Source organism: Rhinolophus hipposideros, assembly GCF_964194185.1.
Source record: "Rhinolophus hipposideros genome assembly, chromosome: 12".
Lineage (NCBI taxonomy): Eukaryota > Metazoa > Chordata > Mammalia > Chiroptera > Rhinolophidae > Rhinolophus > Rhinolophus hipposideros.
Window position 1 is genome coordinate 68,209,766 of NC_138058.1, and position 15,582 is coordinate 68,225,347.

Below are 15,582 nucleotides of genomic sequence, written 5' to 3' on the forward strand. Positions count from 1 at the left end.
CGGGGAAGCAACCCATGCAAAGTCCCTGAAGCGGGTGTGTGTCTGGTGTGTTCGGAAACAGCCAGGGGAGTGTGGCCGAAGGCGGCGGGGGCGCAGGAGACACGGTGAGAGGGTCGGGGCGCAGGCAGCCAGGAGGCGCGCTCAGAGCTCAGCTAGCGTTGAGAGAGGGGAGCCCTGGGCTCCCTCGGTATGCTGTCACTTGCATCGCTGCCTAATGCGTCATGGTGGATGTCACGCAACACGATTCCTGCAGAACGTCTTCGGTTTGGGTTTCTTCTGAATGTGACAGTGTTCGTTCTCTGTGCGCCGTGTATCCGTTCGGTTCACAGTCGGCTCCGCTTTCCACGTGGAGGCCCTTGTTGAACGCATGAGTGAACAAACGAGTGAAGAAATGAGGCTGGCATGTTAGCGCCCTCCGTGTAGGTCCTCGAGCTGTCACTTCAACTACTGTCCCCACGCCCCTTCCCCACTTGGGTCCTATTCAGCTGCCTGCTCTGTCCTTCAACTGAGTGTTTTCGCCTCTGCCTTCGCCAGCCCCATTGGAACGGCCTCCTCACCTCTCCGTCTGATGCCAGTTCTGCTGGTTAAAGGCCCAGGACGAGTTCCGTTTGTCCCGGGAAGCCCCTGCAGCCTCCCCTGCGCTCCTGTACCGTAATTGCTCCGGCACCTTTCATTGGCTGAATCTGTTCTGCGGCGTCGCTTTTTGGTGTTTATTTAACACCCGCTGTTGGCACTCCTTCTACGTGTTAGGCAACGAACGCACGACTGGATGCTGGCATCTCGGGCGATGCGTGGACCGTCGTCGCTCCACACGCGCGGAGCGGAGAAGGGCGGCCGGACTTGGCGGAGCGCACGCCCGTCGGCGAGCGCGGGGTGCGGCGGGGCGGGGCCAGTCGCCGCAGACGCGCGTCAGGCCTCCCGCGGGCCCACTCACACAAGGCTCGACCTCGCATTTCCGCTCCACCTCCCGCTGACCCCGCCCCCTTCCCCGCGGCTTAAAAGCGGCCGCAGCCGGGGCGGCGTGTCCTTCGCGGGCCGCCGTAGTGGCGCCCCCTCCGCCGCCCGGCCCCCGGCGAGCATGGCGGCCTCCGAGTCCGCGCCGGCTGTGATGCCAGGCTCGGCGGACGGCGAGGAGGAGACGATTCTCTATGACTTGTTGGTCAACACCGAGTGGCCCCCGGAGACAGAAGTGCAGGTGAACCCGGCCCCCGCGCGGCGACGGCCCGCTGGGCGCGGACATTGCCCGGCCGGAGCCACGTCGCCGGCGCCACGTCGGGCGAGAGGGGCCGGCCGGGCGGGGGAGCCGCGCTCCGCAGCGTGTGCGGTTGCCCCGGCAACGGCGCGGGGGGCCGTCGGGGTCTGCGTGCCCTGCGGGCAGCGGCTGAGATTCCTCCCGGGAGCGGAATTGGGTCGTCGGGCGGCGGGAGCGCGGGCTCTGGGGCCGGTGCCTTCGGCCTCTCGTGCTGCTTCACGCGGGTCCCGGGAGGGAGCGACGGCCTGGGCCTCCAGGGGCCTCCTCCGGGACCCCCGGGGGCGCCTTCTCGCAGGCCGGCCGGGCCGGGCCGGGGCCGAGTGGCCTCCGCGGCGGGACCGGGGTCCGGGTCCCAGGTCCCGCCCGGTCGCGGGCGGCCGCGGAGAGCGGCGTCTGCCCGCGCTCCTGCCCGGAGCCGGACCGCCAGTCCCTGTGTGTCAGTAGACAGACAAGCACGTAGTAGGGCGACGTGTGCGTCCTTGTCCAGTGACGGACAGAGGCCAGTGACTGTCGGGGTGCTTGCAGTGTAGAGGGGGACGACCCCGTACACATTTGCAGCCCCCTGGCGTGGTAATAAAGGCGGTGAGCAAAACGCTTCGGGAGTGAGGAGTGGGGAGCTGCGGGACGGGGCTGGCAGGGTCGTGGCCTGAAGGGCACGTGGGGTTCTCAGCCACGGCGCCGCCCAGGCCCCGGGGAAGCGCGGGAACCAGGAACCCGCATGATCCGGGAGGTATTTACTGAGTGCCCGACACTGTTGTGGACTCCGAGGGTGCAGCAGGATGGCAAAGGACTTCTGTTAGAGACCGTGGCGGCCGGGCCACATACGGAATCCTCTTCCACGGCACCTTTTAAAAGTGTTTTTGCTTGACTGGAGCAACGACTCATTCTCGTGCACATTCTCCTATCAAGTCTGTGGTTTTTCTTTAACCTCCTTCCACTGCAGTTGCTGCTTGTCCGGAATTCTGTATTTTGTAGGCTGGCAGAGATCTGCATGTATTCCTGTTTTTAAAGTATTTACTTAGTTTCTGTTTGTCTTGAACAGTGTGATTAGTTTGTAGGTTATGCAGCCAGGAAACAGTTGCTGCCGCTATGGGCTGGATAAGGATAAGTTTCCATTCCTTAGCACTCACTGGTTAATTACAATAATGTTTCAGAATGCGTAACGTTATAAATTGTTTTAAAAAATAAGCATAGCATCAACTTACATTGAAATCTCTTAGCACTTTTTTTTGGGGGGGGGTCTATTGATTTCAGCTGTTGGACTACAGGCTCTTGCAGGGCAGCTACACTTCATTCATCATTTTTTTCTTTTTTGGTCTGGATGATCAACTCATGTTTGTTGAGTGAAATGACTTCTGTGCTTTTAAGCCGTATCTGTCTGCATTTACTATATTTCCACCGTTCCTTTCTTAGCACATTAGTACATCTTACTCAGATTTGTAGTGCCTGGTATTAGTTAGCCTAGCGATGGTTGGTCTGTATTTAAGGAACTATTTAATGTAGCAATTATGTATCCGTGTATGGTTAGCATTATCTCTGTGGTTCTACAACATTCAATAAATTTGCCTCAAGAGTTGAGTTTATATGACCCCTTTTTCTGAAGCAAAACTTGATTTAGGCCTCTGTAGCGCTCCCCCCCCCCCCCCGCACACACACACTGAACTGGTGACCGTGTGGTTTTTGACCTTGACTTCTCTTGTCTCTAGACAAGAGTGTTTTGATTTGAAACAGTTTCTAGCCTCAATCCATCCTCACAAACGCCTGTAACTTGGCTATTCTCACATTTACTCCCACCGTATCCAGTCTTCTATTTGTTTTGTTTCTATCTATAAGCAGTGTTTAAATACTGGTAACTTGTACCCAGTGCTCCGAGTTTTAGCAAAGAGACATAACTTTACATATTGTATAAGGATTACTAGAAAATTTCTTAATTGTAAGTTTTTTGTCCCCCCCCCCACCCAATCGCAGCCTAGAGGCAACCGAAAACATGGTGCGTCCTTTATCATCACAAAAGCGGTCACAGGTAAGCATAGCTTACTTAGTTTTTTACATGTAATGATATAGTTAGTAGATACTTTTTTCCCCCCACTTCAAAACTTTGCTGTTTTATAATATTTAGAGATTTTAAAACGTGTTCTTGAGACTTCTGATGTGGAGCCTGATAAAAGTGAAGAGCATATATGTTACCCAAGTTTAATTTTATATAGTATATATTTTAATTATATGTGATACATGATATATATATATATATATATATACACATATGTGTGTATGTATAGGTATATGCGTGCATTAATACAACTTAGAGCTAAAGTGTGGTGTACGTTTAACCATTATGGATGTATTCTAGAAGAACTGAAGAAAATCAATCCTAGTATGAGTCAGAGCAGAGACATTGAAGGAGGAAAGATAGTGATGGGCTGTTTTAAGTGGCATACATGTTCCAGGTACAGCTGGTCAGTTATTCACATTACAAATCTGATTAACCAGGGCGTTCATTTAACTCCTGACAGACGTTATAGTTGAGCTCACAGGATCTGAGGAAGTATTGAGCAGAGCTGGTGCTGTGAGGGCTTTATGTACATTAATTGATGTAAACCTTTACCAGACCAGCAAGGTAAATACTGTTATAAGTTTATGTTTTCAGGTGAGGAAATTTGTCCAAGGTCATTCATTTGGAATTCACATGTCGTTTTGACTCCGGAGCCTATCCTTATTATACTGGTAAATTTGAGCTACTTCTAAAGAGAAGATTTAGGTTCAAAGGATTTGAGTGCTTGAAATTAACTATAATTTTATCTTCTAATAAAAATAAAAATTTTATCTTCTGATACAAGAAGCACGAGCATATTCGATTTCCATTATTACAAATGCTTTGAAATTTAGAAAATTTAGAAAATGTACACAAGGGATAAAATTTATTGTAGAAAATTTAGAGATAATGGATAACTATAAATTATTCCTTGTTTTGCTACCCAGAGACAATCTGTTGTCATTCAGACTTTTCTCCAGTGATACATACCTAACTGGGTACACACATTCACACACCCATATATTTTAAATGGGATCATATAAAACATTACTTGTCAATAGTGTTAGAGATTTTGTTTTCTGTGGATGTCCTCCTTTATAGATACTATCACTTAAATCTTTGCTATAAAGTGTAATATGGTGTCTTTAATTTTTATAAAAATACTTGGTTTTAAAGGATGATTATGATTTCTATTCCATGGTTTTCTTAAAGCCTCTTCAGTGAAATTTAGCATCTCAAATCACTTTTGCTTTTTGTGCTGTTAGGAAATACTTCAAAGTTTTGAATATACAAACTTGGAACTTAATATAAACAAGTATATGATCTTGTAAAAGTTATAGTGGGTATTCGATTTTATTTATTCTTTTATTTTACGAGTTGTATTCTCCATGTTTTTTTTTTTTTGCTTTGTTTTGTTTTTTAAAGATTTTATTGGGGAAGAGAAACAGGACTTTATTGGGGGAACAGTGTGTCAATCTTCGTTGTGGAGGGTGCTGTTCAGCTTCAAGTTGTTGTCCTTTCAGTCCCAGTTGTGGAGGGCGCAGCTCAGCTCCAGGTCCAGTTGCTGTTGCTAGTTGCAGGGGGCACAGCCCACCATCCCTTGTGGGACTCGAGGAGTTGAACTGGCAACTTTGTGGGAATCGAACCGGCGACCTTCGGAGTTAGGAGCACGGAGCTCCAAGCGCCTGAGCCACCGGGCCGGCTCCATGTTTTGCTTTGTGATGACTCAGTCTGTAGTATATTTTAGATTTGTCATCAAAAAATCTAATTTAAAATGATTCCTGAAGAACAGCTGATTCCTATTGGGCTTTATTTCTTTTTCATTACAGATCGCTTATTATTTTTACGCCAGTACATCCGGTACAGGTGAGTGGTCAGTTCTTCAGAGAAACAGCATGAACATCAAAGTCAAACAAAATCATCCTATTTATGACTTAAGATTTCAGAATTGAATTGTGATACAGATGCTGACATTCAGGCGAACCCAGTTTATAAAGTAGATACAGGTGAACACAGTTTACAACACAGATTTCAAACACGTGGCATGCCCTGACAGGACACCGTAGTAAACTTCGGGTAATTTTTGTTCCCTTAGTCATTATTAAGAATGTCTCGTGACAACTTCTGCCCTCTCTGATGAGCGTTCTCAGCCTGATCTTGAATGCCCACATGAGAGCTTGCATATCTTTTAAAAAACTCTTTGTCCTTGTGGTGGTAGTATGTCTTTTGGTTGGTATTTAGTTGCTGTGCCTCAGAGAAGGTTCTTGACGTTTCAGTTTTTGGGTACTTTTATATTCTTTTGAGTGTTAAGTATGTTTTCAGGCATGGTGCTGATTCTGAGCCCTAAAAACAACAAAGAAATGATTATTCTGACAAAGAATATAATTCAGCTTTTAGATATGTATGTAAGAATCATTTAAATAGATATTTTATAGAATCATTTATTGTAGATTGCTTTTTCCTTGAGGACATCTAATCTTAAAAGCTCTAGAGATAATATAGTTCTATAAAAGAGACCTTTGGCTCTTCTCTAGGATTAGCTCCACTGTTTTTTTGGGGTGGGGGTGGTGTGTGTGTGTGTGTGTTTCTGTGTGTGTCTTGATTAGATTTTAGGCTAACTCATGTGTTGTTTCAGCCCGGCACCTTTTTTGCTACCTGATGGACTGGTTCGCTTGGTCAATAAACAGATAAATTGGCATATGGTACTTGCAAGGTAAGGATGTGTAAAATTCATATAATGTTCCTCTATATGGATTAGCATTTATATTTTATTATAGACATTAATTTTGGGGTCCTTATGGCTTACAGTCTTGTTTTTTTATGTATATAAATTCTGTTTGACACACATATGATTAATATTATTTAAATGTGTTAAACAAGCTGTTTTGAATCATTTTTATGCTTTTGTACCTATAAACGTAGCTAATTGTAAGGATGGATAATTAAAGCATGTGAAAAAATTTAAAAATGATTTTAACTTAAAATAATTCCTTTGGTGTGCAAGACTGCTACAAATGCTCATATAGAATTTTTTTTTTTTTTATCCCATATGAAAGCAATGGAAAACTTTTGGCTGCTGTTCAAGATCAGTGTGTGGAGATAAGGTAACTTTAATTTTCATATTAAAATTTTCTTTGAGAAACATTTTATGTGACTGATGCGAACCGAGATTTTTCATGAGGGCATATTTAAAGGGATTTTACTGTTAATACATAATTTTGTGAGGTGTCAAACACCAATTTTGTCAATCAAAGAATGAAGGATACTTTCTCAGAGTGACATGTTCATCCTTCTATTTCCCCAGACCACTGCTGTCTCTTGAGGAATTTAACTTTCTCAGTAGATGATGCATATCTTCCAGAACTCTGGAAACCACTCTTAACTATTTGCTATGAGGTCAACAAAGCAGATGCTCAGGAAGGTATAAAAAAGTAGGGGCCCCTTCGCCCCGTTGCCATAAAGCTGTAGAAGGACTCGTGGTCTGCAAAAGACCAAGGTCACATATTACTTTAGACAGTGCTATTCTCTGTCTTCTCATTCAGTGGCATTATGTACACATCTAGAAGGCTCTAAGCCGGTCTTTCCATCTTTAATTTTTAAGTAATATAGCAGTTGTGAAAGAGAGAAAGCAATAGCAGTAACTCAGGGAAACGAATTCATTCTTTAGGAAATTAGCAATGGCAGATGAAATGAGTGGTGCCTCCTAAAGTGGGGACTGCTCTGTTCTGTAGGCAAGGCCTAATTCCTACTTCTCAGAAAATAAGCAAAGGGCAGACATTTCAGGGTGCCTAGACATCAGGCAAAAGGTTTTCCTGCTACTTCATTATCTTTGACTAAAAATAGTATCAATGAGAATTCAGTTGTCATCACTGGTTTTAGCTTTCTGCTTGTGAAATTGTTCTTTTCCCATGTGGAATATGTTGCCCAAATTACCCAGGTTAGCTTCACTTCATAGACCGTGTTCCTTATGCTCCATTCCACTTGGAGGCTAAATAGTTCAATTTCTTGAGGAAATTTATTTCCATATTTATAATTGGCTTTTGTCATAATATAACAATATTTAATAAATGGCTAAAAATACTAACGAGTTTAAGATTTGTTTTAAAAGCAATGCTTAGTCATTTTTACAAATACGAGAAAATACAGTTAAGTGGAAAGAAAACTACAAATTACCTATAATTCTATGTCCAGAGTTGTCTATTAATCTTTTGGCATATTTTTTTGAAACTTCTGTGTATATATATATATATTACATATATATTTACTAACATAATACTGTACATTCCGATACCTTTTTACTTCATTATTTTTGAAAATTAATATATTGTGAATAATTTTACATGTCACATACAATAATTGCATAATATTTCATCAAGTGCATGTAGCAAAACCTAATAATTAATCTCTTTATACTGGTGGTATTTTCCTCTTTCATAACTTAGGCTGCAATTTCCTTGATATCTATGTGTATCTATAATTATTTCACAGGGATAACAATAGAAGTGGAATTATTGGACTAAATACTATGAAAATTAAATTTTTTGATAATTTTTATTAAATTGTTTTCTAGAAGGTTCACTGATTTTCATTTTTGAACATATATTATAATAATTATACGTCTTTGGTATATATTTCAAGATCACAGGTTTGAAGTATGTCACCGATAAAAATATGGTCCCCTATTAAAGTTATTTGATTTATTAAAATAAGACTTTTTTCCCCTAAGTGATTAAACTTTGTAATATGATAATAACCAGTTGGTTCTTAACCAGGATCAGTCTGCAGAGCTTTAAAAAATATTTTTGCTTGGGTTATATCTCAGATTGACTGAGTGAAAACCTTTATTCCTGCCATAGCTCCATTTCTGATGAAAAAGAAATGTTGGAAGAAAATGTCACTAATGAAAGAGTCTTATTTGAGGCACAAAACCATCTCTAAGAGAAGGAATGATTTAGTGTTGCCTAGAGAAGTTGTCTAGCCTGTTATCCGTGGTGTTTTATAGTACTACACAGTGGTGTTGTTAGGCTCAAACTATTGTCTTACGTTTGTACATATTTTGCAGGTCTGCAAAAGATGATTTCACATCTATTATTGGGAAATGTCAAGGTAAGAATTTCCAAAATATCTAAACAGTGATAATTTCAAACCTGTAATAGTTTAGAGTATTTGTTAAGTCAACATAAATATTACATAAATATTAACAAGGATTATTTTGATTGTTTATTAAAATGATTTAAAAAATCTTAACTGATTTCTCTTACTGCCTTAAATAGTTTACTTTAAAATCTGCATTTTGGAGAAATTTGAAATTGAAACTTTTAAAAAACTCCAAGCCAGTTTTGTGGTAAAGTATTTTTAGGTGTCCATAGTCTTTTATTTTGAATTCAATGCAGAAATATTTAGGTATAAGTCAGGAGTTGGTCAGAAATAAACTAGTAAAAAAAAAGTGTGGGATTATCATTTTTGATACAGTCAACAAAAATTTATTGAGTGTCCTTTCTGTATATGAATGTGTTCCTGGAGACTAGGGGTGTGATTGTGAGCAAAAAGGCCTGGTTCCCTTACCTCATACATACACTCCAATACATAATTATGAACTTTGACAAAGCTGATGAAGAAAAATACAGATATGAATAGGGTGAGGGTTTTTAACAAGGAGTGTGAAATGAAATTATTGAGGAAAAAGTGAGTTTTGGAAAGCAACCTTAAGAATGAATGAATAGAAGGTAGAAGATAGCGGGCGTATTTCGATCTGAAGAAGCAATGTATGAAAAGGTAGCAGGAAGCTTATAGGAGAAAAAAATAATAGGACACAATTAGGTAAATCCAGGTATTACCTATGTTTTATTTACAGGACCTACCTGCAGTCTGGCCTTGTGTTAATTTCAGTGTTGTTGTTGGAATCATGATGATAATCCTGGTCATTGTGATAACAGAATGTATGGTGTCCTTACTGAGTGTCAGGCATGGTATTTAGTGCTTTATATGCTTTTTTTTCATTTAATTGGAAGAACACGGTATACATATTTTATCTTAAAGCAGCATTAGTATAAAGTAAATATTTAACATGAAAAGGAGCATCGAGAAAGGGAGGCATAGCTAATTTTGAAATCTATAAGATCGTGGAAATACAGAGGATTCTCGAAACTCCCCTCAGAAATGCTGGTCTTCAGCTCCTTGTCAAATACAGTATTATAGCCTGGGACCAGTTTCCTTTTAATTTTTCTCATTCTCAGCCATCCAAATGTATTGAGAAGATTAAAGATCAAAGGTTTTAAAAATGTTTTGAAATCCCATGTGAATGGTGGTACTCATTCTATTATTGTGTCAGAATCATTGTTTCTAAACATGTACTGGTGGATAAGGTAGTAATAGCATTCTCATGGAATTATGTTTACACGTAGTATATATTGTGACATAAAAGCAAATGTAAAACTTCTTACATATTTATATAAAGTTATCTCCCCTTTTTTTGTTCCTTCTGCTCTGTTTCCTGGAAGGTCACTGGTACCGTTATCTGTACCAAGTCAGACACCAAGACATTTTTTCTTCTCTCCGTCTTTCTTTCTTCAACAAGTATTTATTAAGGTGCCACGACATGCCTGGTACTGTCCTAGGCACTGTGTATGTATGTAATGAGGAGTATGAGATCCGCTACCTAGATTTAAGGTTTACGGTCCCTCTGGAAAAGAGAGACATGATGCATTGCAGTTGTACTGAGTGACTCATGGAGAAGCATCACCTTGAACTTCACCACGTCCTGGGAATCTGGTTAAAAGGGCTCTTGCCTCCACTTCTGCACGTCAGCCCTCACAGCCCTAGTTCAGCCTTTTAACTTTTTTTAAAAATAAATTTTATTGGGGAATATTGCGAAACTATGTTTCTTCAGGGCCTGTCATCTCCAAGTCATTGTCCTTCAATCTAGTTGTGGAGGGCGCGCAGGTCAGCTCTAAGTCCAGTGGCCATTTTCAATCTTAGTTGCGGTGGGCCCAGCCTACCATCCCGTGCAGGAATTGAACCAGCAACCTTTGCCCGCCCCTCAGGCAGCTTGTTGTCTTCAATCTAGTCATCTTCAATTTAGTTGTGGAGGGCGCAGCCCACCGTCCGGGATCGAACCGGCAACCCGGTTGTTCAGAGCTTGCGCTCTAGCCAACTGAGCCATCAGGCTGCCCCAGGCTTTTAACATTTTTTACTTGCTTTCTTGTGACCGTCGCCTGATAAGGTTTTCTTTTATATGCCCGTCCCCAGTCTACACTTTGTGCTGTTTGCCAAACTGATCATTCTTAAAAGAGAATTCTATGAGGTTACCCTTCAATTCTGGCTCCCCTCCTAGATATGTGACCTTCGACAAGTTACTGGACCTCTCTGAGTCTCAGTTATCTATAATATAGGCGTAATTTTATACACTGGGTTGTGGAAAAGTTATGTGAGCTAATAATGTGGAGCTCTTACCATAATGTCTGACAGTTTCTAAGTACTTAGGAGACATTAAGCTGTTAGTACTACTACTCCTGGTAGTAATCTCCCTAAAATCTTTCAATTGCTCACCACTGACTGTACTATACAGTTCAGATTTTCTAATTCAGGACACAAGACCTTTCACAGTCTGCCTGTCTGCCCTGTTGGACCCCCCGGCACGTGTCCCATGTTCTAGTACAAAGCACCCTGCAGTTTGCCAACCCCATCCTGCTTTCTATGCCTTGGTACCCATAGTTCTTTTGCCTAGAAGCTCTCACCTTTATATAAATTCATGAGTCCTGCCATATTTTAGTCCAAGCATCAGCTCTTTTGGGAAACCTTTCCTCCCTGCCCTCTTCCCCACCACCTGTACATCTTTCTTAATGTTGCTCTAGGACTTAGTTGTACCTTTATCATACATTTGGCCTAATCTACTTTCCTTTTTTAATTGTTGATTTCCCTGTTTGATTTATTAGATTGTGAGTTCTTTGAAGGCAGGTCTCCTGTCTTATTTAACTTTTTTGTTTTTTCCTAGTGCCTAGCGTGGTATCTGCCACGTAGCCGGCACACAATTTTTGATCCTATCAAGTGGGTATTGGCACTTGAGAACTATTAAAATGATTTTTATGAGTGAAGGTATGAATAAAGTATATTTACATATATACTGTGAGTTAATTTTAGAAGTTCATGAGTGTGTGTATATTATATATAACTTGTTCATATTATACATAAATTTATGGATAATTGTTATTCACATTTTTTATTCCTAATGTACACAAGTGTGTGTAATACCATGAACAGAACAATAAGGGCAGCTGAGAAGTCCTGTTTGCTTAGTATCCTTTTGAGAATAATAGAAGGGGAGTAGTGTTTGAGAATTTCTGAAACTTGGGGCTCTAGCATTTTCTGAATTTACTTCCTATTGTTTCTTCACCAACACTTATTGAAGTAGACCAGACCTGGCTTAAATAATGAATAGGGATCAGAAAGTGCCCGGGAGAGCTGTTTGAGGATATTCATTGCCTTTTTCCCAGTCCTGCCCTCTGGCTGGCGGAGGGTTTGGGGAGCCTTCTGTGGGCTTCTGAGAAGCATGCTGGGAATGTCCAGATTCAGGTACCGAGGACCCATTTGAGCACTGGCATTAGATCCCTGCTCTTAGCCAGAAAGCAAACTGGGAAATCTACCTGTTAACATGAAAAGGGTGAGCTTAACCCTCTGTATTTTACACAAGTTACAGTCTGTTGGACTTTTTAGTGTGTACAGTTAGTGTGCAGCATGGATGAGATAATAATCCTAATGCTTTGAGAAGTAATGTTTTATTTTGTTGGCTTCTGGATGGGTGAATTTATGACCTTAATGTCGCATTAATGGCTTCTTTCCATTTCGTGTAATGTGAGGTAATGATCATTTGCTTGTTATCTGATTCGTCTTTGTGGGAGTGACTCTCATATGCCAAATGATGTTTCATGTGTCTGCCTGGAGAGACGCAGCCAGATTGTTGTTAATGCATTTTGGAAACCACACATTGCAGAATCTGCAAACTGAAATAGGAGCTACTTGGTTCCACTTTGATATTTTTCAATTATTGTTTTATAAAATAAATGCTGTTTGAAAATGTTTTAAATGCGGATTGCAACTTGTTCTGGCTCTGTTTGCCAGGCCATAAAGAATAATGGAGTTTTTCTATCTTGAAGCGAGACCTAAAACTAGAACATGGAATTAAGAGTTTTTTAAAGCTGTATTATGTTAATCAAGAGACTTTCCTCATCTTTCTGATTTCGAGATCCCATAAACCAGAGCTTCCTAATGCTCAGCCACACTTGCCAGTTGTAGGTGTGCTGAGATCCCATCAGCCCTCACTGGCCTGCGGGCCCTGTGACAGCCTGAGCTCAGACTGCCTCTGGTTTCCAGCAGCCTCATCAGTGTACCGTTAGGTGCCATGCAAACATGAATTTCTGTGTATCTTGACGTGAAAATGGTTGGGAAGCATAGACTCTTTGAAGCACCAAGGTTTAGAAATGAAACATTTCACTCTAGAACTGTGATCTAGGAGCCTCAAATTATGCAATAACTATTTCCCCCTTTTTGTATTTTTTGGAGAAAAATTTTTTTTCTTGGTGAAGAAATAATACACATTCTCAGAAAAAACTTTAGAAACTAAGAATAGCAAAAAGTAGAAAATAAAAAAAAGCACACCTTCTAGAGATAGGTAGTATTAACATTTTATAATTTGTTATTTTACTATAGATATCTTCTATAAAAGTAATATGCTATATTAATGTGCAATCTTCCTTAAAGATAGGTTGTTGAGTCTTTTAGGTTGAAGTTTAAGAAGACTATCTTTTTTTTTTAAACCAGGTAACATCTTAAGTATTAGGATATTGGTCTCCCAACTACCCAAATCATCCAGAAAATACCTGTAAAGTTGATCTCTGAGCAGTAAGCAACTCAGTGTTGTGCCTGATTCTTCAAGCAAAATGGAAAGAACCATCATTAGGCCTTTGTGCAGATAATTGTGTATAACATAAGTAGAAGATTATTGCATCTATGTTCATGGGGACATTGATTTGTAGATTTTTTAAAACGTCTTCTTGTTTGGTGTGGGAGTAGTGCTGGTCTCAAAATATGAGTTGACAGTGTTCTTTTTTGCTTTAGCAAAAGTTTGTATAGTATTGGAATTATTTATTTCTTAAATGTTTGATAGAATTCACCAGTTAAACTTGAAGTTTTTTGTTGTATGTTTTTAATTCCTAATTGAAAATTTAAAATAGATATAAAACTTTTTAAAATTTCAATTTCCTCTTCTTTCAGTTTTTCATGGAATTTTCCTCTAAATTGTAGAATATATTGGCTTAAAGTTGTTTAAAATCTTCTCATTATCCTATTACTGTCTGTCAGGTCTGTACTGATGTCCCCTCTTTTGTTCTTACTGTTGGTAGGTAGTGTTATTTTTTTTTCTTGATCAGTTAGGCCAGAGTTTTATCAATTTATTCTTGAATAAGAAAACTTTAGGTTTTGATTTATTTTTTTGTTTGTTTTGTTTGATTTTGCTGTTATCTCTGTTTCTTTCCTTCTGCCTACTAGGTTTAATTTGCTCTTTTTCTAGAAGAAAGAAATTTACATTATTAATTTTAAATATTTTTTCTATGTTAGCATTTAAGGCTGTACTAATATAAGTTTCTTTTTGTTATGTTTAATTCTGTGGTCAGAGAACATACACAACATGATTTTAACCTTTTAAATTTATTGAGTGTTGATTTATAGCTCAGCATATTGTCTGTCTTCATGAACCAAATTCTTTTTAAAAGAATTTGATTTTTGGCTATAGTGCAGTTATTGGGTATAGTGTCTTACAGATGTTAATTATATTGAGTTGGGTGTTAGAGCTCTTCGGAATTTTATGTTCTTACTGATTTTCTATTTGTTCTGTCAGTTACAGAGAGAGGTGGGTTGAAATTTCCAATTATAATTTTGTATTTGTTTATTTTGTCCTTTAGTTCTATCAGTTTTATGTATTTAGGAGCTCTAGTTTTTAGGTGTCTACACATATTTTGTCTCATTGGAGAAATGGGCTCCTTGTCATGATGAAATGCCCCTTTTTCTCCAGTGATACTCTTGTCCTGTAGTTTATTTTCTCTAATATTAATATGGTCACTCTAGCTTTGTTATGATTAGTATTTGCATGACATCTTTTTCTCTCCTTTTGCATGTAATCTGTGCATTTGTGTTTAGTGTACGTTGTTCATAGAAAGCATATAATTGAGTCTTGCTTTTTTTTTTTCCAGTCTGACAATATCTGTCATTTAATTGGAGTGTTCAGAACATTTATATTTAATGCAGTTATTGGTCTCGTTAGGTTCAATTCTACCCTCTTAATATTTGTTTTCTCTATTTGTCTTTTACTTTGTTTTCTTTTAGGGTTTGCTTAAGGTTTACAACATATATTTAAAAATTATTGTATTACATAGTTTATATCCATTCACTCCCACTCTTTTGTACTATTGTCAATTGTTTTTACATATGTTAAACCCCCACAATATGTTATCAAGTAACTTTTTAAGAATTTACAAAACAAGTGAGAAATCTTTTATATTACCTCTATTTTCAGTTTCTATCTTTATTTCTTCGTGTAAAACTGAGTTTCCATTTGATTGTGTTTCCTTCAACAAAAAATTTATTTAACGTTTCTTATAATGCAAGTCTGTTAATAAAAAATTCAATATTTGTCTAAAGCCATCTTTCATTTTGCCTTCATTTTTGTAAAATATTTCCTCAGGGCATAGAATTCTAGGTTGATTCTCCCATCCCCCCACCCCCTCTTCGGCTCTTTAACTATGTCATTGGGTTGTTTTTGGTGAGAAATCATTCATTGCTGTGATTGTTTCCCTATATATAATGTGTCCTTTTTTTCTTTGGCTGCTTTTAAGATTTTATCCATGGTTTTCAGAAATTTGATTGTCACATGCCTTGATCCCCCTCCCCCCCCCCCCCCCCCAGTTTATCCTGCTTTAGGTTCACAGAGCCTCTTACACCACTGGAGTTGTAGAGTATCTAATTTGCATAATTTATGGACATTATTTACAATTCAATGCAATTTTCTCCCCCCATGTCCTTTTCCCTATCTTCTGGCACGCTGAGTGTATGTGTTACAGACCGGTTGGAATTGCTCCGCTAGTTGCTGACGTTCTGTTCTTCAGTCCTTTCTCTCCATTCTTCAGTTTGGGTAGTTTCTTTTGCTTAGTCTTCAAGGTGAGAGCGTAGATACTTTTTCTGTTCTGTAGTGTTTAATCCATCCAGTGGATTTTCCATGTCAGAAATTTGTTTCTTTTAATAGTTTTTA

The 15,582-nt window shown here is 39.8% G+C and overlaps 1 protein-coding gene across 2 annotated transcripts in view; it reads left to right on the forward strand.

Annotated features, from left to right (window-relative positions):
• Positions 1–1,029: 1,029 nt before the first annotated feature.
• NBAS (NBAS subunit of NRZ tethering complex) overlaps positions 1,030–15,582 on the forward strand; it is a 275,617-nt gene continuing 261,064 nt past the window's right edge. For both annotated transcript variants that reach the window (XM_081069547.1, XM_081069548.1), the window contains exons 1-6: positions 1,030–1,195; positions 3,221–3,275; positions 5,114–5,150; positions 5,920–5,997; positions 6,341–6,388; positions 8,347–8,390. In XM_081069547.1, the coding sequence (XP_080925673.1) occupies positions 1,079–1,195; positions 3,221–3,275; positions 5,114–5,150; positions 5,920–5,997; positions 6,341–6,388; positions 8,347–8,390 (379 nt within the window). In that variant the 5' untranslated portion in view covers positions 1,030–1,078. The remainder of the gene's footprint in view (positions 1,196–3,220; positions 3,276–5,113; positions 5,151–5,919; positions 5,998–6,340; positions 6,389–8,346; positions 8,391–15,582) is intronic.